The sequence below is a fragment of the Coregonus lavaretus genome, assembly GCF_964263955.1.
Source record: "Coregonus lavaretus genome assembly, chromosome: 25".
NCBI lineage: Eukaryota > Metazoa > Chordata > Actinopteri > Salmoniformes > Salmonidae > Coregonus > Coregonus lavaretus.
Genome location: NC_140012.1, coordinates 7,939,615 through 7,966,131, shown reverse-complemented (window position 1 = coordinate 7,966,131; position 26,517 = coordinate 7,939,615). Strand labels below are relative to the sequence as shown.

General features: G+C 43.1%; 1 protein-coding gene across 1 annotated transcript; it reads right to left on the bottom strand.

Annotated features, from left to right (window-relative positions):
• Positions 1-626: 626 nt before the first annotated feature.
• Positions 627-24,328, bottom strand: LOC311101118 (angiotensin-converting enzyme-like; the record flags this gene model as incomplete). The annotated part of the gene is made up of 25 exons (XM_084142180.1): positions 627-1,174; positions 6,280-6,464; positions 6,673-6,795; positions 7,120-7,218; positions 7,321-7,465; positions 7,765-7,988; positions 8,208-8,380; positions 8,491-8,588; positions 8,901-9,092; positions 9,293-9,436; positions 10,035-10,122; positions 10,314-10,472; positions 11,278-11,414; positions 12,358-12,569; positions 12,860-12,982; positions 13,661-13,759; positions 13,899-14,043; positions 14,318-14,541; positions 14,660-14,829; positions 16,605-16,702; positions 17,058-17,249; positions 17,427-17,570; positions 18,899-18,986; positions 19,211-19,378; positions 24,101-24,328. 25 exons carry the CDS (start codon positions 24,326-24,328, stop codon positions 954-956), a joined length of 3,879 nt encoding a protein of 1,292 aa, XP_083998306.1. The 3' UTR covers positions 627-953.
• Between the last annotated feature and the right edge of the window lie 2,189 nt (positions 24,329-26,517).

The following is a 26,517-nucleotide window of genomic DNA, read 5'->3' as shown; positions in this document are numbered from 1 at the left end:
ACCTCCAACACCTCCAAAACATCAGCTATGCGGGTTTCGGCTATTGCCGGTTAACGCTTGATCTGATTGAATCTAAGACTTAGCAGTTCTACAAGTGGTCTGAGGCAGTCGGTAAATAATGAGCGTTTTCAAGTGCAACTTTACTAAAGATGGTTTTGGGAAACAGCTTGGAGATTTAACGATGCACCTACGAAGGTTCTAACGATGAACTTGATCTTAAAATGCTTTTGGGAAACCGGGCCCAGAACCCTATGAGCCCTGGTCAAAAGTAGTGCAATGAATAGGGAATAGGGTGCCATTTGGTATGCATCCAGAACGTTGTGTAACCACTCCAGTAGGCGTCACCTGAGACACCAGAGGTATTCTGGTAAGAGATTCTTAATCCAGTCATCTGTGGTCGTTGCTACAGAGGTTCCATTGACTCACACAGTGGCTGGGGAGGAAGGGGGATGTATAGTGCACAAACTCCTCTCTGTATGGTGGACATTTTATATCGTGCTGTTTCGATGTACTATAAAAATAAATAACCCCTTATTTGATTTAATATATTACTTGTTATTACCTGCATGATTGACTACATTAATATGTTATTAATTGTTTTTATCCATCGTATCTTGCCACACAGAACCTCATTGACCAATGAATTTATTCTAGAAAGGCAAAGTATTCACTGATCAAATCAAATATTCCAAAAACAATGTATACACAATTAAAGACTTTAAAAGCAATTAGTTGAAACATCTGTTCCCCAGGCTCAGCATTTAAAATATTACAAATAAATTACAAAACTGTAACAAATTTATACAATAAATATACAAGACATCAAATTTAGGGGAGAAGCATACCAAAATAATAAATGAACCAATCAGGATGCACGGTACAAACAAACACTCATGATGACACTGCTGTTGCCATGTGAAGGGGATCTTCCTATACGGCTCGTAAGTGCGGACTCACTTCAGCTCCAGCTCAGATGAGGACAGATTTCTCCGTTTTGATTTTTTGTACATGTAGCCGAGGAGGATGGTGGCCACTAGGAGCACCAGACCCAGGACTAGTAGGACCCACTGGCCTGCTGCAGCTCCAGCACCGTCCAGACTCATCCCTAGGAAGTCCACTTTACCCTCGTCTGGGCCTGGGGTTGGGGCTGGAGGGGACGTTTCTGAGCCGTCACCTGGGAACACACACAGAGGTGAGTGATGCAAATCAAGTTGTGGCATCACACACCCATCAATAGCCTTTGCTAGAAAATACTCACTCTGATCCTACATTACTTTTCAAGATTGCTAGTGTCAAAACTCAGAACAACTTATTTAATGCATCATTAGAAAGGAAAGAGTATATTTTTCTTATCCTTTCCTCCATTTAAGCGTTGTACAGTCAGTGGGTCTGAGAACATACTGTTGGTCTCTCACTTCTGTGCTCCTTCTCTTTTCTAACCCCATTCCATTTTCCCCTCTATCATGTTCTCTTCCTCAGTATTTTCCACATCCCAGTCTATTGCTCTCCATTGTTCTCTCCACCTATAGGATTTCTCTCAATGGAGTCCTGTCTCCCATCTCTATCTAATCTCGAACTCCTCCTTTCAGCAGGAACTCATCAGTACATGAAAGATTGGAGGGATTGATTTCATTGCTAGGAGCCTAAAAAACCACTCAAATCAACGCTTAAGCGCTGACAACAGTTGTCTCTCTGCAGAGGCATTGGTTTCAAGTTTACATTGGAATTTTGGTGGCTCAAATGTGTTGGAAAAAAAACATTCATTTGAGGAAATGTGTATTTCCGTCTTATCATACAGATATAGGATCTTAATTTGATCACTCTTTTGTAGACTTGTAGTGTATTCGAGGTTTAAAAAGGCTTCTAAAGTTTGTAATTTCCACTTTAAAATGTCAGACTTGATTTGCCCCAACAAAAAATTTATCAACCCCTACAAAAAATGAATATTAATTATAATCCAATTCACATTTCCTGTTGCTGCAGGATTATTTTCCTTCTGAAGCAAAAAGGCTCTAATTAAGATCCTACATCTGTAATGGCAATATTGAGCTTTCTTTATTTACCTTTATTTAACTAGGCAAGTCAGTTAAGAACAAATTCTTACACCGGCCAAACCCAGGCCAATTGTGCGCCGCCCTATGGGACTCCCAATCACAGCCGGTTGTGATACAGCCTGGAATCGAACCAGGGGGTCTGTAGTCACGCCTCAAGCACTGAGATGCAGTGCCTTAGACCACTGCGCCACTCGGGAGCTAGATTCTAAAAGATCTGCACTATCCGACACCCACATAGCATTCCTAGATGTCATTCCAGACTCCCTCCACCTACCCAAGGACTTAGGAATACAGAAATCAGTTAACCACCTAACCGATGACGTAAACGGAACTTTGCGTAATACCCTAGATGCAGTCGCACCGCTAAAAACAAAAAACAGTTATCACAAGAAACTAGCTCCCTGGTATACAGAAAATTCCAGAGCCCTCAAACAAGCTTCCAGAAAATGTGAACGTAAATAGCACTCCACCAAATTGGAAGTCTTCCGAATAGCTTGGAAAGACAGTACCCGTGCAATATTGAAAAGCCATCACCGCTGCTCGAGCAGCCTACTTTTCCAACCTGATTGAGGAGAATAAAGCAATCAACATTCATTTTTCATACTGTCGCAAAGCTAACTAAAAAAGCAGCATTCCCCAAGTGAGGATGGCCTTCACTTCAGCAGTGATGAATTCATGAACTTCTTCAACGAAAAGATCAGGATCATTAGAAAACAAATTACAGCCTCCTCTTTCAATATGCGTTTTTCTCCAAAACTCAGTTGTCCTACTGGACCCTATTTGAACTGCGCTACTGAAAGAGCTACTTCCTGTGCTTGGCCGTCCTATGTTGAACATAATAAACGGCTCCCTATCCTCCAGATGTGTACCAAACTCACTAAAAGTGGCAGTAATAATTCCTCTCCTGAAAAAGCAAAACCTTGACCCGGGAAATGTTAAAAACGATCAGCCTATATCGAATCTCCCAACTCACTGCCTTCCTCAAGACAAATAATGCCTATGAAACGCTCCAGTCTGGTTTTAGACCCCATCATAGAACTGAAACTGCACTCGTGAAGGTGGAAAATTACATCTTAATGGTGTCAGACCAAGGCTCTGAGTCTGTTCTTGTGCTCCTAGACCTTAGTGTCGCTTTTTACACTAACGATCAACACATTATTTTAGATTGGAAACCCAAATTGGTCTACGCGGACAAGTTCTTGCCTGGTTTAGATCTTATCTGTCGGAAAGATACACTACATGACCAGAAGTATGTGGACACCTACTTATCGAACATCTCATTCCAAATTCATGGGCATTAATATGGAGTTGGTCCCCTCTTGCTGCTATAACAGCCTCCACTCTCCTGGGAAGGCTTTCCACTAGACGTTGGAACATTGCTGCGGGGACTTGCTTCCATTCAGCCACAAGAGCATTAGTGAGGTAGGGCACTGATTAGGGCGATTAGGCCTGGCTCGCAGTCAGCGGTGGTTGAGGTCAGGGCTTTGTGCAGGCCAGTGAAATTCTTCCACACCGATCTCGACAAACCATTTATGTATGGACCTCGCTTTGTGCACGGGGGCATTGTCTTGCTGAAACAGGAAAGGGCCTTCCCCAAACTGTTGCCACAAAGTTGGAAGCACAGAATCGTCTAGAATGACATTGTATGCTGTAGTGTTAAGATTTCTCTTCAGTGGGGGCCTAGCCCGAACCATGAAAAACAGCCACAGACCAATATTCCTCCTTTACCAAACTTTGCACTATGCATTCGGGCAGGTAGCATTCTCCTGGGATCCACCAAACCAAGATTAGTCTGTCGGACTGCCAGATGGTGAAGCGTGATTCATCACTCCAGAGAACGCATTTTCACTGCTCCAGAGTCCAGCGGATGGTTTGTCCTCTCACAAATCAATGGTAAGTTTCGGTGTTCCACAAGGTTCCGTTTTAGGACCACTATTGTTTTCACTATATGTGCTACCTCTTGGTGATGTCATTCGGAAACACAATGTCAACTTTCAATGCTATGCAGACGACACACAGCTATACATTTCGATGAAACATGGTGAAGCCCCAAAATTGCCTACCCTGGAAGCCTGAGTTTCAGACATAAGGAAGAGGATGGCAGCAAAATATATATACTTTTAAACTCTGACAAAACAGACACAGACCTAGTTCTAGGTCCAAAGAAACAAAGAGACAAACATATCAAAAATATTTCAAGAGCAGCTTTTTTTCATCTTTGTAACATTGCAAAAATCTGAAACTTTTTGTCTAAAAATGATGCAGAAAAGCTCATCCATGCTTTTGTCACTTCAAGATTAGCCTACTGCAATGCTCTACTCTCCGGCTACCCGGATAAGGCACTAAATAAAACTTCAGCTAGTGCTAAATACAGCTGTTAGAATCTTGACTAGAACCCCAAAATTCAATCATATTACTCCAGTGCTAGCCTGGAGTACACTAGCTTCCTGTTAAGGCTAGGGCTTATTTTTCAAAGTTTTACTGCTAACCTACAAAGCATTACATGGACTTGCTTCTATTTATCTCTCCGATTTGGTCCTGCCGTACATACCTACACGTACACTACTGCTGGAGGCAGGGCTTTCTCTTATAGAGCTACATTTTTATTAAATTGTCTGCCGATCAATATGAGAGACGCAGACTCGGTCTCAACTTTTAAGTCTTTACTGAAGACTCATCTCTTCAGTAGGTCATATGATTGAATGTAGTCCGTCCCAGGCGTGCAAAGGTGAACGGCAAGGCAGTGATGTGACAAACCCCTCTTGCTGTCTCTGCCTGGCCGGCTGCCTTCTCTCCACTGGGATTCTCTGTTTCTGACCCTATTACGGAGGCTAAATCACTGGCTTGCTAGTGCTCTCCCATGCCGTCCCTAGGAGGAGTGCATCACGTCTTGCCAGGCTTTTTTCGCTATACTCGACTTGAATGGGTTGAGTCACTGACGTTATCTTCCTGTCCGGTCTTGCGCCCCCTTGGGCTCGTGGGGTGGGGGAGATCTTCGTGGGCTATACTCCGCCTTGTCTCAGGGTAGTAAGATGGTGGTCTGTTGATATCCCTCTGGTGGTGTGGGGGCTGTGCTTTGGCAAATTGTGGTTGGGGTTATATCCTGCCTGGTTGGCCCTGTCTGGGGGTGTCAGACGGGACCACGGTGTCCCCCGACCCCCCCTGTATCTATGCTGCAATAGTCTTTGTGCCAGGGGGCTAGGGTCAGTCTGGTGTATTTCTCCTATCTGGTGTCCTGTGTGATCTTAAGTATGCTCCCTCTAATTCTCCCATTTCTCTCTCTCCCCTCCCGGAGGACCTGAGCCCTAGGACCATGCTTCAGGAATACCTGGCCTGACGACTCCTGGCTGTCCCCGTCCCCAGTCCATCTGGTCGTGCTGCTGATCCAGTTTCTGCTGTTCTGCCTGCGGCTATGGAATCCTGACCTGTTTACCGGAGCTGCTACCTTATCCTGGACCTCTCTCTCTCGCTCTCTCTCTCTCTCTCTCTCTCTCTCTCTCTATGAAAAGCAAACTGACATTTACTCCTGAGGTGCTGACCTGTTGATCCCTCTATAACCACTCTAATTATTATTTGACCCTGCTAGTCATCTATGAACGTTTAAACATCTTGAAGAACGATCTAGCCTTAACGGCCATGTACTCTTATAATTGCCACCGGCACAGCCAGAAGAGGACTGGCCACCCCTCAGAGCCTGGTCCTCTCTAGGTTTCTTCCTAGGTTCCTGCCTTTCTAGGGAATTTTATCAGAGCCACCGTTCTTCTACATCTTTTAGGCTGGGTTTCTGTATAAGCACTTTGTGACATCTGCTGATGTAAATACATTTGATTGATTGATAGCGGTTGTTTGGCTGTTTCCGAGGTGGAACTGTATTAGAGCTGTCAAATCCACAAGCATAATCTACACCTCGATTAGGCTGATAGAAATCCTAATTATTTCGTTAAATTAGTTTCAATTTGAGCTTCATTATATTTATATAGACTACACTTTCTCGTTCTGTACTTCTAATACGAGTGGGACGGGTGTGGCTTTGTGCAAATGATCACAAGAGCATCGGCTCACCGATTTGACAGCTCCAACGCAGTTCCACCTCAGACAGGCCAAAACATCAGTTATGCGGGTGTCTGAATCCTGACTCGTAATTTTGTAATTAAGTGCAATTGCCCTCAATGAATGAAGTTGAATTGTAGTTGAAGATAGCGTTTATAGCCGGTATCAGACTTACTTGGTGGTTTCCAGTCGTATTCAGGCCAGCCTCTGACCTCGCCGTTCTTGTTGTTCTCTGCCTCCAGCCAGTCAGTGAGAGGTTTGAAGTACTCTACCAGTGGCTTGGCAGACATGATGGGCTTTCCAGTGATCATGGCCATTGCTTCAGGCCAGGGTTTACTGAAACCCACTTTCATCACGTCACTGCAAAACACAAGGAATGGATAAAACAGTCCAAGGGTCGATCAGAAAGGCTGTCTATTTTACTATAGTTTCAGACAACAATTCTACATACCTGAACGACAACTTCCAAACAACTTTACATGCAAACAACATTATCTATCACATTAAAATATTGACAGTGCTGTCACGGTGATAGAATGCTACTTGTTTGTGGGTGTACAGTACTGACCCTAGAAGTTTCCCTGCCTCTTTGGAGCGGTAGATATCACATTCGTGGAGAGGGCCTACATGCCCGGCAGCCGTACACAGAGCCTGATGGAACTGGAACTGGATGATGAAGCTCACAAAGTACCTGATTGGAAGACACACAGTCACATGAAGTTCCCACTGCATCTCACATACAAAACAACCTTTTTATATGAATGAACGTCTTCCATATGGGTAGATACAGTATGAATGTAATTTCATGCAATGTAGGCCTACTTGTGTTTTATGAGCAAGAAAGAGAAGTGATCAAATTGAAGTTATGTAGCTTTACGTTGAATGTTTGGCCCACTATTGATTTCAGCATGTACATTGTACCACTGATTTCATCTCCTTTTCCTTTACCTACCCTAAGATATCTACCCTAGTTGAACAGTAATAAATGTGGCAGACACCATGGCAGATACCGTACCTGACATAGGGCACATTAGCCGGGATGTGGAACTTTGCACCTGGGTCAAAGTCCTGCTCAGTGCGGGCCACAGGTGGACACAAGCCCTGGTACTTCATTCTGGAAGGGACAGACACAGTACAAAGAAAGGATTCCGTCTTTCTTTTAGATAGATGAGAAAATGGAGGAGGGAGGTTATTCACTAAAAGTAATAGTATTTACCTCATGTTCCACCATTCCTTGTTGTACTCTTCCTCAGAGATGCGTCCGTCAAACACTTTCCACCTCCACTGGTCCATCAGGTAGCCAAAGGGCAGGAAGGCAATTTTGTCCAGGGCGATGCTCATGAGGTAATTGATCGTACTCTCTATGGAAATGAACAGACACATTCACGTTTAGAGTGGCATAGCACATTCACAGTGCAATCACAGCATATAGCTAGTTAATTTATGTTCGCCACACAGATTGCTTTAAAATATTATATTTTATTGATGCTCTGTCTGCAGCTATGCTGTCATCACATAACCCATTTTTTCGGTTGGAAGAAGGTCTTGGTAATGAATTGAAAATGTATCTTGCAAAAAATGCTTTTTCTTAATTTTTCTCATATTTATGACAGTGAAAAAAGCAGGGCAGAGTCAAAACTATTCATTAGTAAGAGCTCACCTGCGTTGTCCTCCACGACATCCAGTAAACCGATCTCCTTTAGATGCTTGGGAGTGGCGACGGACAGGGCCAGCACATCACCGATGGCCTCGTGGAAACCTGGATTGGCGCCTTCACGGAAGGAGATGGGCTGGTCCTTGTACTGCAGGAAGTACTGCACATGACCCATCTCATGGTGCACGGTGATGAGGTCATCCATGGTTATCACGGTGCACTGTTTGATCCTGGAAATTAAGCATATCAATTCATAATTTTAATGGCCAAAAAGGGCAGTCGTCTTTGTTTTTCATGGATAACACAAACACGTTTTCATGGGGAACACAAACACATCTTGAAAGTGGAAAGGGTTGGAATACAACAACAAGAGTTCCAAAGCTCTTGACAAAGTTTCTGGCATTGTAATGTACTAAGAAAGCTACAGACTCTACATCCCTCCAAAGTACCTGAAGTCTCTGCGGTTGTAGAAGTCCCAGGCGGAGGCATGGCACACCACGTTGCGTCCATCCTTGGGTTTCTCCAGCATGGACTTGGCCCAGAACTCTGGAGGCATGGGCAGCAGCCCCAGAGAAGTGAAGAAGTTGTCTGACTCTTGGAACATCCTGGTGGCATTCCAGCCCTGTGGGGAAAGTTGGGAAAACCCAATAAGGTTTTCCTTGTCAGGTCACATGGAAACTCAATAATATCCAACCGTTAAACAGAAAAACTGGTAGTAGGCAAATGTGTTACCTTGGCTATCATGGCTGGTGTGGCATCTACTTGTGTGGCATCGGGGTAGGGAATGGCCAAGTCCATGATGCCAGACCAGGTCTGCGCCCACATGTTACCTGATAGGACAAGAGAAACATGGCTGTGCTGTTTTATCCATAACTAAACAAATGTTAAAGGGATTAGCTATCTTCCAGCCTTGCACCCCTGACAGAGCTAAAAACAGTGGGATTTAGATTCAGAGCCAGCGCAATCCATAGCCTGGTGGACCTGTCACAATCAATGTCATGCTAAAAGCAAATGGAATCCAGATGATTCCCTTAGGAACATCCACAAAACAACAGCAGAATATCAATGTGCAATGGTCATACATAAAAATAGTTTTGGCCTAAGTGCTGGAATCCATGCTGGAGTCTGACTCTGCGTCTCACCAAGAAGATGGGCAGGGATGGGCCCTCTGACGTTGATGTGTTTGCCCCCATACTTTTTGTAGAGAGACCTGCGCACGTAGGCATGCACGTTGAGATAGAGGGGCTCCAACTCCTTCCACAGACGCTCCAGGTCCTCTTCGAATGTGGGGGTCTCGTACAGGGAGCGCCAGAACGCCCCATTGTCAGAGTGTCCTATGGACAGACAGCATTAGAGTGAGGAAGAATTCAGTGCCAGAATAGAACATAAGTAGATTGCGGAGGCCGACAAGGCTGCCCCCTGCTGCTTATTTTTTTCACGTTAGTACTCGAACCCTGCCTGAACCAATTAGAAAACCTTCCAACTGCCAACCTCTGTAGAAATATCTTTGGGTCTGTTATTTTGAAGACCTTACCATTAAGAGTGGCAGCTTTGTTGGCCAGTTGAACATATCTCTTGAAGTCCTGTCGCAGTTCTCTGCCAGAGGCGTTTCTCCAGCCCTGCCAGGCAAACAACAGCTCATTGTAGTCTCTGGACTCAGCCATGATCTGCTGGAGGTCTGATGCAAGACACAAACCAGAGAAGGAGTCAAGACCAGAACTCTCGAGACCCAAATCAAGATCAGACCCCTGGAGACCCAGACAAAAATCCAACCGCTTGAGACCCAGAACAAGTGTAGAAAGACCATGACGAGATCAAGACCAAGAAATGTGAAAAAACAAGACCCAGACCAACCATTTAAAAAAGTGTGTGTATCTTTTAAAAAACGAATGTCTTGTCTGAGAACAAGACCCGACCCAGATATTGGGTGCCAAGACCAGGACCAAGACCCAGTGTATTGAGACCCAGACCAAGACTGCAAGATCAAGACTCCATTTCTGAGACAAACCTCTTTGAAGTTTCATATTTGTCTGGTTTTGCTGTAGTACTCCCCTGGGAAAGTGGAATTCCTTATGAGTTAGTTGTCGCCTCTTTTGTCAAATCTTCTCTTGATAATATTTTTGTATATATATATCTTGTATGTAAAACAAATATCACATGGACTAATAATACAAACCAGTTAGTAAAATGGACAATAGATGGACCTTTTAATTAGGTAAGTGTTTTAGGGCCCTGAACCAAGCATGTGATTGGGCAAGTGTATTGTGGAATCTTACCTGGGTCTAGTGGATGGCAGGTCCCATTGGCTCTGCACACCTTAGCCACACTGTACTTGGTCTCCATGTTGGCCAGCAGGTTGTTGTACTAAGAAAAAAGCAATGACCAACAACATGCGACATTAAGATTTTTTATAGTCCTACCTGTTAAATAGCTGTAGAATAATTTAATTAACAATTGAGGTCAACGTACTGTGTGATTTTGCCCTTGATTTTGTGGGTGAACAGGGGATCATTTTGAAGGTATTGGGTCAATAAAAGCACTCAACCCATTCTTACCTCTTTCAGTTCCTCGTTGGAAAGTCCTGCTCTTTCGATGTCACTGAGTTTCTTCAGGATACGCTTCACAGAACCATCCTGAAAGTCTGTGGTGTCATACTTGCGCGCCTCCTTTCCGTAGGTCAGCGTGTGGACAGACATGTCCAAGTTCTTTTGCAGCTGGAGACAGAATACACTCACTCGTCACAACTGTCCATTGATTTGTCCAAGTGCAAGAAATGGGCCAGAAAAGCTACAGGATGTGCAGTAGAATCACGTGTGTTAGTGCTGGGCTGGAACAAAAGCCTGCTCATCCTGTAGCTCCTCCAAACCCTGGTTCATGAATACTGAGAGTAGTTTTTGAGTTGTGGGTTAGTTGTGTGAATGCCTATTGCCTATGTGTACAGTATGAGTGAGCAGTGGTGGAAAAAGTACCCAATTGTCATACTTGAGTAAAAGTAAACATACCTTAATAGTCACCCAGTAAAATACTACTTGAGTAAAAGTCTAAAAGTATTTGGTTTTAAATATACTTAAGTATCAAAAGTAAATGTAATTGCTAAAACATACTTAAGTATCAAAAGTAAAAGTATAAATCATTTTAAATTCCTTATATTAAGAAAACCATATGGCGCTATTCTTGTTTTTAATTTATTTAGGGATACCCAGGGTCACACTCCATCACTCAAACATAATTTACAAATGAAGCATTTGTGTTTAGTGAGTCCGCCAGATCAGGGGCAGTAGGGATGATCAGGGATGTTCTCTTGATAAGCATATGAATTGGACCATTTTCTTGTCCTGCTAAGCATTCAAAATGTTAAGAGTACTTTTGGGTGTCAGGGAAAATGTATGGAGTAAAAAGTACATTATTTTCTTTAGGAATGTAGTGAAGTAAAAGTAAAAGTTGACAAAAAGATAAATAGTACAGTAAAGTACAGATACACCAAAAACCTACTATTCAGACACCAGACCCAACTCTTACCATATTCTGCTTGTTCTCCTCATTGATGTCAGTGTTGTAGGCCCACGATGCTTCAGTGTAGGCATTCCAGACCACCTCCGCAGTGCTGTTGTACACTTCCAGGAACTTCTTCGCCTGCACCTCATCTGCAATCTTGTCTGGGTAGAGAGAGAAAGGTACAGGTAAGGCAGAATAGCTCTCATAGCTTAAGCTGCATGGCTATGTGACAGTGGCTTGATTTTAACTTAAAATCTGCGAGTTTAGCTTGAATCTTCCAGTGACATCCATGCATGATTTAAGAGAGAAGTGAATTTGTTTGAAGAATCTTTTTATTGATTTTCAGCATGACGTTTCAATGTACATTGTAACAATGAGAGTTCTAAATGTAATGTCCAAACAATGGAAAAAATACCCACCACCAATAACTAAAATGATTATCATTATCAACTTCATTGGTAATAAAGATTACAACAATCACAATAATAATTGCACTGCCTACAATCTCATCCAAATTTAAGTGGAAACAAAAATAGATTCATCACCAACAATGAAGTGTTCATATTATAATTATAGATAGATGGTATAGATAGATTGTAACACAGTTCTTAGTCAGAAAAGGAAAATGTAATAAAAAATAAGAAACAAAATTATTACACAAATAAATAAAATAGTATAAATAAATAGCTAAACATTTTTTTTCTCCAAACATAACAAAAGGTTATAGATTAGGACAGGTGACCAGATTTTCCTTAATTTGTCCTACAATCTTATAAACTGAATTTGATATTTTACTGTGTGTATATACATACTGTATATATATGTTTTTGTTTTTACTGACAAATAAAATGAATCAGTCAATCAATCAAGTGGGGAATTTTTTTTATCCATCTGCCAAAAGTAGGAGGGGCGGACTTCTTTCAATGCAAAATGTTGAAAAGCTAATTATAGTGTACTTGTCATCAGTTATATCATCAATAACCATATAAATCACATTGAAAGATGATCCTCCACCAAATTTAAAGGTTGACTCTTGGAATTCTCCATGTTTATTTTATTGAAAAATCCTCCTCCTCCTTTGGTTAAACCCGTTTACTGGCTTACCAATATCCTCGGGGTAGCCCTCTGGTATGGGTGGAACCCAGTTAAAGTCGGGCCAGCCCATGGTCTCATTCGTCGCTGCATTCTGTTCCTCTAGCCATGTGATGATGGGACTAAAGTATTCCATCAGGGCGCTGGCGTCCATCTTGTTTGTTCCGATGGCTTCCTGGAGCACCTGTGTCCAAGGCTTGGATTCTCCGGATTTAAGGACTGTTCTGTCAAAGTCAACAGAGGCCACATAGGGAAATGTGTTAAGCCTAATTTACTAATGTAGCTTTGCATGGTTTAGCAAGTCTAGGGACAATGTTTTATGATTGATTCAGGTAAGGGGAAACTACCACACAGTTTAAATTACTGTCTAAGATCTGAAAAAATATCAACTTATTTCTTAGGGTCATTTGAGATTCAATATATTTTGTGTCTCATCTCTTAAGTTGATCAGGTAACACCATAGTTTATATGGCTGTAATGAATGTTCTAAGAGAGGCAATAACAGAACACGTACTCTAAAATCTTTCCCGCCTCCTTGGACTGGTAGATGTCACATGTGTGCAGGGGTCCACTCTGATTGGCTGCCTGACACAGCTTCTTGTGGAACTGGAACTGCAGAATGAAGCTCACAAAGTATCTGCAGGAGACCAAACAACATCTTTAATCAATCATCCCAGCAAACCAAAATTGATTCTGTGAAAGTTCACAGAACATTCGTCAGCCGTGTTGATGATTATACTATGTTTGCATAAAACATTCGCCTGATGTTGCAAGAACACATTTTGTCTGTTCTTTAAAGGTTCCCGAAATGTTTCATTAGATTGTGGGAATAGTCTGGTGGAAACATTGTGGGGACATCACAAAAGATGAACTGTCCCGATGATTATACAATATTTATTTTGGGGTGCAAAAAACATTCACCTGTTCTTTAAAAGTTCAAATTTTAGTGAATGTTAGGAGAACATTCCAAGGATATTTCATTTAAAACATTACATTTATTTTGTTTAAAAAAATGTTGTTATCAAAAACATTATTTCAATGTTTTTGGGAGGCTATCATCCTAATGTTAGATAAAACCCTAACTAAAACTTAATGTGCATCTTAGCCAATGTTCTGGGAATGTTCCCGGTTTGCTGAGATGTTTGAGGATTGATGGCGTTTGAGGATCAATTTTGTATTAATTTATGCGTATTGGTAATATTTATATATATCTTTATTCCTGAAGTGTATGTACAGAATAAGGGCCGATAATAATATGCCTGTTTGTGGATATGAGGAAAAAAAGTGAGTGAGATGGTTTGAAAGAGAATCCTACCTGATGTATGGGGTGTTTCCTGGAATGTGGTATTTTGCTCCAGCATCCATGTGCTCCTCTGTGCGTTTGGTGGGAGGACAGATACCCTGGTATTTTGTCCTTGAAAGTGAACAAGGGAAGACAAAATTACAATGTAAAAAAAGTATATCTCCCATTATATAAAATGCACTATTATCTTGGATATAAACAATTTCCCTCCACAAACTTTCATCATGTTAAATCTTTTCTTGCCACTCACCTGAGGTGCCACCAGTCTGCGTTGTAGCGCTCTGGGGTGGTGCGCCCACTAAACACACTCCACCTCCACTGGTCAATGAGATAGCCAAAGGGAAGGAAGGCCATCTTCTCCAGAGCCATCTTCAGCAGGTAGTTGATGTCACTCTCTACAATGAACAAGCAAATTAAATAACACAAAAAGAATAACCACCACAATAACTAAGAAACTAAGTAACTTGCTAAGTAAGCAAGCAAGTAAATAGGTAACTAACTAAATAACTACTTACTAACTTAGTTACTTACGTACTCATTTACTTTCTTACTTGATTTAGTTACTTAGTAAGTTACTTACTTACTTGGCAACACTGTACCTACTTACTTACTAACCACCAAAAATGTAATTGTTTTATAACAGGGTGCCAAAGATATATTTTTGCGTACCGTGGTCATTGATTGCATTAGGCAATAGGCCGATGCTGGCCAGATGCTTAGGTGTGGACACAGAGAGGGACATGACGTCACCAATGGCCTCATGGAAACCTGGGTTAGCACCGCGGCGGAAGCTATAAGGCAGTTCCTTGTACTGCAGGTAGTATTCAACATGGCCCATCTCGTGGTGCACTGTGAAAAGCTGCTGCATGTTGACTGTAGTGCACTGTTTGATCCTGAATGTGAAGAAACATCACATATGAAGACATTTCAACTTCATAGCATGGGGTAATTGAAGCCTCTCTTCTCTCCACTCCAGAGTTAATTTCCATAACCCCATTTCCACTTGCTCACCTGAAGTCCTTTCTATTGTAGAAGTCCCAGGCAGATGCGTGGCACACCACCTCCCGATTTTCTGGCTTCTCCAACATAGACTTGTCCCAGAACTCTTGGGGCATTTTGATGAGGCCCAAGGACGTGAAGAACTCCTCAGCCACCCGGAACATCTGAGTAGCATTCCAGTTCTAGGAGGAGGAAAATCATTGCATTTCAGGTATATACAGTACATTCGGAAAGTATTCTGACCCCTTCACTTTTTCCACATTTTGTTACGTTACAGCCTTATTCTAAATTTGATTAAATTGTTTTTTCCCCTCATCAATCTACACACAATACCTCATAATGACAAAGCAAAAATAGGTTTTTAGAAATTTTTGCAAATTTATAAAGAATAAAAATGGAAATATGAAATTTACATAATTATTCAGACCCTTTACTCAGTACTTTGTTGATGCGCCTTTGGCAGCGATTACAGCCTTGAGTCTTCTTGGGTATTACGCTACAAGTTTGGCACACCTATATTTGGGGAGTTTCTCCCAATATTCTCTGCAGATCCTCTCAAGCTCTGTGAGGTTGGATGGGGAGCGTCGCTGCATAGCTATTTTCAGGTCTCTCCAGAGATGTTCGATCGGGTTCAAGTCCGGGCTCTAGCTGGGCCACTCAAGGACATTAAGAGACTTGTCCCGAAGCCACTCCTGCGTTGTCTTGGCTGTGTGCTTAGGGTCGTAGTCCTGTTTCATCACCCCAGACTAAGGTCCTGAGCACTCTGGAGCAGGTTTTCATCAAGGATCTCTCTGTACTTTGCTCCGTTCATCTTTCCCTCGATCCTGACTAGTCTCCCAGTCCCTGCCACTGAAAAACATCCCCACAGCATGATGCTGCCACCACCATGCTTCAACATAAGGACGGTGTCAGGTTTCCTCCAGACGTGACGCTTGGCATTCAGGCCTAAGTGTTGCTTTCATCAGACCAGAGAATCTTGTTTCTCATGGTCTGAGAGTCCTTTAGGTGCCTTTTGGCAAACTCCAAGTGGGCTGTTATGTGCCTTTTACTGAGGAGTGGCTTCCATCTGGCCACTCTACCATAAAGGCCTGATTGATGGAGTGCTGCAGAGATGGTTGTCCTTCTGTAAGGTTCTCCCATCTCCACCGAGGAACTCTGGAGCTCTGTCAGAGTGACCATCGGGTTCTTGGTCATCTTCCTGACCAAGGCCCTTCTCCCCCAATTGCTCAGTTTGGCCCGGGCGGCCAGCTCTAGGAAGAGTCTTGGTGGTTCCAAACGTATTCCTTTTAAGAATGATAGAGGCCACTGTGTTCTTGGGGACCTTCAATGCTGCAGACATTTTTTGGTACCTTTCCCCAAATCTGTGCCTCGACACAATCCTGTCTCTGAGCTCTACGGACAATTCCTTCAACCTCATGGCTTGGTTTTTGCTCTGACATGCACTGTCAACTGTGGGACCTTATATAGACAGGTGTGTACCTTTCCAAATCATGTCCAATCAATTGAATTTACCGCAGGTGGACTCCAATCAAGTTGTAGAAACATCTTAAGGATGATCAATGGAAACAGGATGCACCTGAGCTCAATATCGAGTCCCATAGGAAAGGGTCTGAATACTTATGGAAATAAAGTACTTCTGTTTTTTATTTATAATAAATTTGCCAAACTTTCTAAAAGCCTATTTTCATTTAGGAAAAAGTGAAACGGTCTGAACACTTTCTGAATGCACTGTATGGCCAAGCTAATGTTAACAGACGTTCAATGGACTAACTTTGACTTGGTACAAATGATTTCAACTAGTCTAGAGAAAAGTTGTAGTTTTTTTTTTGTTTGTAGTTTTTTAACAAACACAGAGAGAGTTTTAGATATAATTTTCGATATATTGCCATTTCTTAACTTTAAAATATTTCCAACCCAAACTGAGCTAATAACTAATTCTCCAATTTCACCAGCTTACTTGGGCCATCATTTCATCTGTCACGTCCACATTGGGTTTGCTGGGGAAGGGGATCATCATGCCATAGATGTTGTTCCAGGTTTGCGCCCACATGTTTCCTGAATAAATTAAGCACAGGCACTTAGCATTAGCCAGAGTCTTAATAAATCTACTGGCTGAGCCTCCTTATTCACAAACTCTGTGAGCAATGGGCTATAGCTAGCATTTGGGGTTTCCTGACTACGTGACTTGACCAGGAAACTGCGGGGCCTGTTCTAACCTACATTATGTGTCTGATAGTAACGTCTATAAGTAGGGCCCAGGTCAGGGCCAAGTGGTCAGGAAAAACTCAGGGCCCTAGCTAATGCTAAGCTTTGATGGAGTGAGATATAGTTGACAAAATGGCTGATAAATCAGTGACTGAACATTTCGCATTGGCTATAAGTTAAAACAGACATTTAAAGGTAAACTCACCTAGCAGGTGAGCAGGGATTGGTCCTTTAAGATTGATGTATTTTGGGCCGTAGTGGTTGTAGAGCTTGCGGCGTACAAAGGCGTGAAGATTCTGGTAGAGCGGCTGCACCTGTTTGTAAATAGCCTCCAGGTCATTCTCGAAAGTCTGTGACTCGTACCACGAACGCCAGTATGCTCCTGTGTCTTCAAAACCTAAAGAGGACACAACCATATGTTTATCAACAATGACATTTCACCTCTTGTCCACCTCTCCTCTGTCTCTCTCACTACAACTATGGACCTCACTTACAATGCCTCTGAAATATGCTAGAAATAGTGACACACAGTTGTGGGCTTTTACCATATGTAAGGTCAACGTGATATTCTTACCATCAGCTTTATAGGCCTTGTTGCTAAGCTCCACAAACTTTGGATACTCTGCCTTGAGTGGCACACCCGATGCATTGTGCCAACCCTCCCAAGCATACAGCAGTCTCTTGTAGCTCCGTGAGTTGGCCATGATCTCTGTCAGCTCTGTGGAGGCAAAGTCAAAGAGACCCTCAGTTACAGAATACAGAAATGCCCTACACAGGGGACTTCTGGATTTCCAAACGGCGCCAACAGAAAGAGAACAATGGTAGTTTTAACTTTTCTTAAACAATGAGGCCTAGAAGTGTAGATGACTTCATGCTCTCCTCTCAGTGGGAGAGGTGCATATCAGATACATTTGCTAAGAGATTAGTCTTGAGTTATGATGATGCGACGGAGGCAGATAGTGACCTAAAAACAACATATATATTTTACAGGCTGGGTATAGGAAGTGAAGGTGAGAAAATAGGGAAGTTGAAGGCTACTGAACAAAGTGAGTTTGGTGATCCAACGGCTGGCGTTGTTTTGTGATGGGCAACACCGGTCAGATACTTTCGAGTGTCCCTGAACCACCCAATGTTTACTTTAGTAGATTGTAAAATTAGGAATCATCTGTGGGAAGTGGACTCTGGATTTTGGAGTGTAAACACATTAACAGAAACCATTTCCATGATCTAGATTGAAATGTAGACTGAATTTGCATTATATACATCTGATTTTGTACTGTAACACACAGTATGTATGACACTAGGGCAGGGTTTCGCAAACACAGTCCTGGGGTCCCCCCTGGGTGCACGCTTTGGTTTTTGCCCTAGCACTACACAGCTGATTCAAATAATCAAAGCTTGATGATGAGTTGGTTATTTGAATCAGCTGTGTAGTGCTAAGGCAAAAACCAAAACATGCACCGGGGGGGGGGGCAGGACCGTACACAGCTGATTGTACACAGTGTACACAGTGTAGCAGGCCTGTAAGCGCATTTTGTTTTTGTTGAGGTTTGATTTCCATCCATTACACTGCATAACATTGGGAAATGACTTCCAGTAAGTGCAAAAGTGATTGTTTGAGCGTATTACTGAATTTTGCGTGGAATGCCTTCACATAAACTTCTCACACATCTCTAATGTGTTTTGGCAATCATGATAGTTCACATTAGTTTTTGGGCGGGCACAGCTCACAAATCACAGGCCAGGTTTTAATCCAACACTTACGTAATTGGGAATGACTGATGAAGTCAGCGTGCTCTGCACTGTAGTCTGGTTACCATTAGTAGGCCATTTTAATGTTCCTAAAGAGCTTAAATTGAACCACTTCCTCCAGAGACCTCTTCAAAGTAATTGCCCTCATCCTTTTCCTAACTTGATACAATTATTTTGTTTTTTGTATTTCTTGGAAAGGTATACCCCTTTCCTTTGTTATTCCTTGTTAAGTTCCCTTATTGTTCCCTTATTTTTTTACAATAAGCATAATATTGTAATTGTAACTGTAATTACCTGGCTCAAGAGACCAGCATTCATCTGGCTTTGGACACACTTTGGCAGTAGAGTATATTTCAGACATCTTGCTTAGTATGACGTTGTACTGGGGAAATAAGGAGATTGTGAAAAGACAAAATTACTCTGTGACTCCATTCAGACCTTGCTGATGCCGTCCTACAACAGAACTAAACATATTATGTCTTATAACATCTACTACAGACATGTTGACATTTCAGGATCACATTGATGCACAGCATCTAATTCTGAGTCTGACTCAAAGCTTGTGATAACGCTCCTCTGATAAGATGTAGACAAAATGAGACTGACCTCGTTTCTTTCTCCTGCAGGTAAGTTAGCCGCTCCCAGGATGTTGATCTTCTTGATACGCCTCTGCAGAGTAACGTTAAAGGTGGCCACCAGAATATCAGAGAAGGTTTCTTTGGCTTTCTTCCCCCAGGCTTCTGTGAAGGCCTGCTTTAACCCATCAGATTCTACCTGTAACCACAGACAGGTGATGGGGTTACTATAGTGTAGCTGCCCAACGGCCCTCACATCACAGCATCCTGTATCTTGAGCACATTTACATTTACATTTACGTCATTTAGCAGACGCTCTTATCCAGAGCGACTTACAAATTGGTGCATTCACCTTATAGCCAGTGGGATAACCACTTTACAATATGTTTTTTATTGTATTTTTTTTGGGGGGGGGGGGGGGGGGTAAGGGGGGGGGGGGGGGGGGGGGTAGAAGGATTACTTTATCCTATCCCAGGTATTCCTTAAAGAGGTGGGGTTTCAAGTGTCTCCGGAAGGTGGTGAGTGACTCCGCTGTCCTGGCGTCGTGAGGGAGCTTGTTCCACCATTGGGGTGCCAGAGCAGCGAACAGTTTTGACTGGGCTGAGCGGGAACTGTGCTTCCGCAGAGGTAGGGGGGGCCAGCAGGCCAGAGGTGGATGAACGCAATGCCCTCGTTTGGGTGTAGGGACTGATCAGAGCCTGAAGGTACGGAGGTGCCGTTCCCCTCACAGCTCCGTAGGCAAGCACCATGGTCTTGTAGCAGATGCGAGCTTCAACCGGAAGCCAGTGGAGTGTGCGGAGGAGCGTGGTGACGTGAGAGAACTTGGGAAGGTTGAACACCAGTAGTCACAGTCCAAGGTGGAAGTAGAACACACAGGTACCATTGACATCCAATCATTTGGGTAATTGATGATACTGTATATTTTGTTCAGAAAACTATGAATAGCCATTACAAAACTACTTCCCAGAAACAAGGAATCCACTAACTGTACAGTCTCCATTTCTATATCATGGCCACTCACACAATAATTTTCCTACTGTATTTGTCTTATTCCCTACTTCTGGTCTAGTGTTGTAAGACTGATTGCATTGCACTAATCACAAGCAAAAGCCCACAGCATATTGAATATTGATGGGGATCATGACAGTTAGCTGTGGGCCAGAAGGCCCTCTTCGTGGCAACAGTCAGAGCTCAGGGGTTGAGTGGGAGTACAAAGCTAGAGAACCCTGGCCGCCGGATCAAAAAGTGCCTTGTGCATATTATTAAGGAGTGGAGACGACTACTGAACTAGGAAAGGGACAGCATCGCTCACAGTTCAAGGACACAGACATTATATTGTTCTCTTGCTCTTACTACGTAGGCAGTACATAAACCTCATAATATGAGACGTGAGACCTGTCCTTGACATTATCCTGGAAGGCCACCATAGAGTAGAATAGAGTCAATGCAACATTGTGCTGTGCTGTATGACAATGCTGATACATGAGGGATGCTGGAAGGCAAGGCCGCTCAGAGCATCACACACATAACACCTAACATGCTATCCTGACCATTATGATACTGACTGAAGCGCAATACAGATACATCAAAGGGTTGAGAGGCTCTAGCCAAACCGCCTCAGGTCACCCTAGTGACTGCTTCTGACAGTTTACGTGTTTTACCAATACTATTACAAACAGATTAGATAGTGTTGTTTTGTTATCAGTTAAGAGTGTTTTTACAGTAGAGTGAACGCCTCACCAGCGACACAATTTGTATGACACACAGCCAATGAGGAAGAATGATAACCCCAAGATGACACAGAGTCACACATCCATGTGTGCTACAATGTGGCCCTAGTGTCAATATGCCCCAAGGTACAGTAGTTTTGGGTTTCTGTAACTGTAGTATCATGTTTGGGGAAAACACAAAGCCACTCCTTTTCTTCCTGGGTGTTTGTTCCTAGACTGGGTGGACTGGCCCTAGTAAACGGTCCCTTTGTGTACTTTTGTGCACTCTCCATACATTGTTATTTGAACCCATTTGGGTACTGTTGTTTTTGTCGCGCTATTAAAAAGTCATCACTCATTGAAAACCTACTAGTTCCCCAGCTGCCTTTCTTGCTTTATGATTTCCTACAGGGAATTTTTGGTGCACTCTGTCTACCTCCACTGTGTTAGGGGTTGAAGATGCTCCAACAGGACCGCCAGTACAGTAGTTATGTTATTTGTTACTGTCAGGACACTGAGGACACTGGGGCTGTCTGTCACAGCCCAGGACATAGACATCCTGTCAGGGCTGACAAGACAGTAATAATAATAATAATAAGCCATTTAGCAGACGCGTTTATCCAAAGAAACTTACAGTCATGTGTGCATACATTTTTACGTATGGGTGGTCCCGGGGATCGAACTCACTACCCTGGCGTTACAAGCGCCATGCTCTACCAATTGAGCTACAGAGGACCAGTAGCTTCTGTTACGTGATGTTTTCATTGAGGTCCAGCTTATCTGCTGTGTCTCTGCCACCACTGATTAACAGTGGGCTGGACGGAATACTGGACACAGTGTTGAGGCATTAACTCTGACCTCTCTCCCAATCTCTCCCTCTCTTAACCTCGGTTTTGCTGACACACACTCAATTATATCATCAGATTGAACTCTTCTCTCTTTTTCTATTGGACAATAAAGATAAGGTGAAAAGCTGTTGACTGCCCCCCCCTCTCCCTCTTTCTCAAGGCTGCTGAATGTGTTCACTCACTTATGAAAGCTTGACTGTAATTTAGAGGCCCTGACTGTATAGTATAGTGTCATTACACAAAGGGCCCAAGGTTCACTCTTGTTAAGCTTCTCATCAAGAGAAAGTTAATTTGTAAAAAGGGGAATTAGGAGGGAAAGATCTCCTTTAACGTGTTAGTCAAATGTTCCCATCCAATTACAACGTCGGAATTCTGAAAAACTAGGAATCGCAGTCAATTTCAAATGGTACTCTCAGTGTTTGGCTAAATAAAGTACTGTGCATCTTCGCTTCATATTATTTCAGTTTTTCTGAGGAGAACGAATGCTTTATTCAACTGTGCTCTATGAAAGTTAAGTGACAGAAGACGCTTTGAAAGCAGCACACCATGGATTTGGACCTGCTTTGACAGCCCTGGGTGCACACGTTTCATGTACTTTTTGGATAGTTGATATTCCGTCCGCATTTCAAAGTAACTGATGGTTGCCCACAACCAGCGGTGTCCTTTGAGCATTTACATTTTTAGAGCCTAATTGATATTAACCCTCCGGACTGATCTGACTGCTGTTTGATCCTTTGCTCTGCTCGGCCTGGGCTCATTTGGACTGAGATTAAATAACTTCTTCTGAGACTGCAAGGTTATCATAGGTGTGTGTGTGTGTGTGTGTGTGTGTGTGTGTGTGTGTGTGTGTGTGTGTGTGTGTGTGTGTGTGTGTGTGTGTGTGTGTGTGTGTGTGTGTGTCTGCGTACACATAGAGGTGCAGGGGGAATACATCTAGCCTATTCAAATGCTTTACCATAGTAAAGTTTAACAGAACATTTTCGCCTCAGATTCTGCATATCAGTAATCCACTACGACAAAGGTCATTTCTGAGACAAGGACTGAGACAAAGATTAACTCAGTGACGTGGGAATCCCAGGCCAAGGCCAAGTTGAATGGGATGTTGGTGTTAACTTTACAGTACATCCCCACCAGTCAATAGGCCTTTCTCTCGTGAGATGAGGGGACATGCTAATTCAGTGTCAGGGCCTGTGGGGAGGAGACTCGGAGAGAGACCAGGCAGGCTACCCTCTGTCTGCCAGATCTTATTGAACACCAAAGCCCCTGATTCCCTTTGATCCAATCTTTGATGTGTGAGGAATAATAGCGTCCATAACTGGCGGAGACTGTCGATGCCTGGTGCGTGTGTGTGTGTTCATGTGTGTGTGTGTGTGTGTGTGTGTGTGTGTGTGCATGCGTGCTTGTGCGTGTGTGTATGTGTGTGTTTGTTTCTCTCTCAGAGCAACAGATTACTGCCTCACACCTCTGCAGTTTCATTGATCCTTCCAACTCCCTGGATTGCTCTACTTTTCAATTTTTTCACAGTCTCTAGCTAACACTTTTCCTCAGCCCATTCGGTTATGCAAATGTACTCCTGCTAGCATATGGTGAGACGGGAGGAGCAGTAAAAGAGAAGCAGGCGGCACTAGCATGCAAATGCCTCATTACTCCACTCTGAAAAGTCCCATTTAAACCGCACTACGGTGTCTTTCATTGTTTATACTAGGAAGTCCATGTTATAAAATGTAAAATGCATTAACCTCTGAAATTGCATTTTCCTCGTATACCAGTACAATGCTTGGAAAATAATCGGACATTTGAATTTATAGGCATCTAACAAAATAACAACCCCCATTCTACCCTCTCCACACACACCCCACACCCCGCTGGCTTCATTCAAGACTCGGAGACGCTCAAACCACATGTGTGTGGGTTCTTTTGATGATTTCACAAAACATACAAGCTGAGTTGGCAGAAATGGGAGGAACTGAGCATATCATTTTGGATGAGGATGAATAGGGTTGGTTGTAAAGCCATGCGGGGCTCAACCCAACAAACATCCCTCTATGGGTGCTGTTGTCATACAAGGAACCAGTCTATCCCTGGCAAACATAACTGAGGAAGACTTTACAGTACCCACCTCCTTATTCATGCATTCATAAAGCCTTTATAACAGCTATGCAACATTCACAAAGCCTTTATGAATGCATACATAAGGACGGCTACAGTAAAGTGTTACCTACAACTCTATCTGGTCCATTGTGGTTCCAATTGGACTGAAGAGGCTAACAACTAACTCATTCAACAACTGTCAACCTTTCATTCAAACACCTCTGTGTGCTGTGTGCAGAGTGGGGAAGGGGGGGGGGGGGGGGGGAGTCCTACCTTTTTGTTGGAGTTGTGGGCCGTAATGTTTGTCTGGTATGTCCAGCTGGCCTCTTGGTTTTGGTAGGTGACAAGCTCGGCGGAGATATTGTAGGCATTGACAAAGCTTTCAGCCCCGACCTCTGTGGCAGGGTAGTTCCCTGGCACCCACTCGGGTGGCAGGACAAATTGACAGAGTCCCAAAAGTGGCAGTAGCAGAACCACCACTGCCCAAAGCATTCTGGCCATTCTGGCCCTAGAGCAGTCTCTCCAACCAGAGGATAGTAAGGTCAAGAAAACAAAGAGGAGAAGATGCCTAAAAATATACTTGTTGCAGTGAGAGGAGAGTAGAGTACCACCTTCCCTGGATTTTTCTCATCCAAGTCTCCCTCCTGCTTCTCTTCTCCTACTGCCTCTGTCTGTTCCTCGAATGCTGAGCCGCCACAGCCAGCTCCTTTTAAGTAGCTAGCAGTCTAACCCAGCCCACACTTTTCTGCAGCCTTCCCCTTTCCACTTTACAGCACTGCCTGCCTACACACTTACGAACAGTATCTCTTTCTCTTTTTTACCTCTCCCTTTCCACCCCCCCTCTTTTCTTCTCTCCCTCCACCCCCCCCCCCCCCCCCCTTACCTATTTCTCTCTCTTTGTTTATTCAAGTCTTCCGATTGGAATCGCAAGCACTCGCTCTTTTGCCCAAAGCCTGCAGAGGGAGAGAGGGAAGAGAGAGGGGGAAGATAGAGAGGGATAGTAACAAGTCGCAAAATGTTACTCTCAATTGTTTTCATGATAAGCTGGTTTTGCTGCTCTTTGACAGTGACTAGTTATGGATCACACAATCTACTGTCTCAATCTGAGATGAAATGTTACATGTATTGAGAGCCAAAACAGAATTTGGAAGAAAAGCTTGTCATTTCCATTTTATTCAAGGTTTAACACTGGCTTTTTTGTTTCCCCCATCAAAGACTGTAGATAGAACAATGGCCAGCGATTAAATTGAATGTGTTTTTTTATGTTCTTGACAAAACCTACTATAATGAGTGAAAACAGATAGAAACTGTGTAGAAATTACAATAGTAATCCTGCTAACAATCACTAAAACGATAAGTGAGACCATCAGGGAGTATTGAAAACACTACAGGTATGAGTGCTTGGAGGAGTGAACAAGGCGCTAACAATAGTCCAAACTGCACAATGGCTCAGTACTGTATTAGAGGAGGGTACTGTAAAAGCACATTCTCACAGTGAAGTTAAAACAGCTACTCTACAGTACAACAAAGCTGAGACAGCACAGCAGTCAGGTCCTCAACAAAAAGAGAGTATGAGGGAGGAGGAGAGTGTGAAAAGGCAGGGGATTTTCATTCCGCCTTTATCACCATATTCTGGATAGTTGTCTGTCATCCAAACTGTAGTACAGCAAGCTAAACTCTATGTCACTTGCTGTTGCACGGCAACTGACAATGAGGGGGGAGGGGGCTGGCCAACATAAGAGAACCTAGTTCAGCTTCTCTGGTATGGGGGAAAATCAGAGGGAGAAAGAACACATTATTACACAATCAGAATAAAACTGGGGTAGGCCTATTCATAGGAAAAATAGCCTAGATCTGGAGGCTGCAAGTGCCCAACATGTGGGAATATTGAAAATGTGCTGGCGTATAGGGACTTGGCATAATCATTGAGTAAGCGAACCAAATCCGTCGATTTGCCCCTAATCTCTATGTAAGCTATGTCATCCCAATGAAATTTTCCGTAGAAGACCATTTCCAGAGAATAGTGTTTTGACTGTGTGACATGGTCTCTTCTGTACAGATGACCAATGTAATGGGTTATGCAGAGGTGGTGTGAATCATACAGTTATGACTATACTACTGTTCCCTGAAGGAGGGAAACGAGGTGCAACACAGCTATGGGGAGTTTGTACGCTAGTGCCCTCTACTGAAGAACATTAGAAGGTCGATGAACACCATGCCTCACTGGAAACCCCACCTTCCACAGGTGACAAACCCGAGGCATGGATTCATTCCTTCAATTTGGTATCACTCTTCACGGAGCCCAGAAGTGGGCGGCGCGGGTCGATTAGATGTTGTACCTTGTTTCCCTCTTTAAGGGAACAATAGTTATAGTCATCCCAACAAACCGGGAACATTCCCAGAACATTAGCTAAGATTCCCATTAAATTCTAGTTAGGGTTTTATCTAACATTAGGATGATAACATTCCAAAAACATTCAAATAATGTTTTTGATAACAAAATCTTCATAGTTTATTTTGTTTTATTTTTATCCTTGGAATGTTCTCCTAACATTCACTAAAATGTTGTGCACAACATCTGTAACAACCACCACAGAACATTCCCCAAAAGTTCTCATTAGGCATCCAGGTAATGTAATAACACAATGTACCAGTAATGTTTTCTCAGCAAACGAAAATTGGTTCTGTGA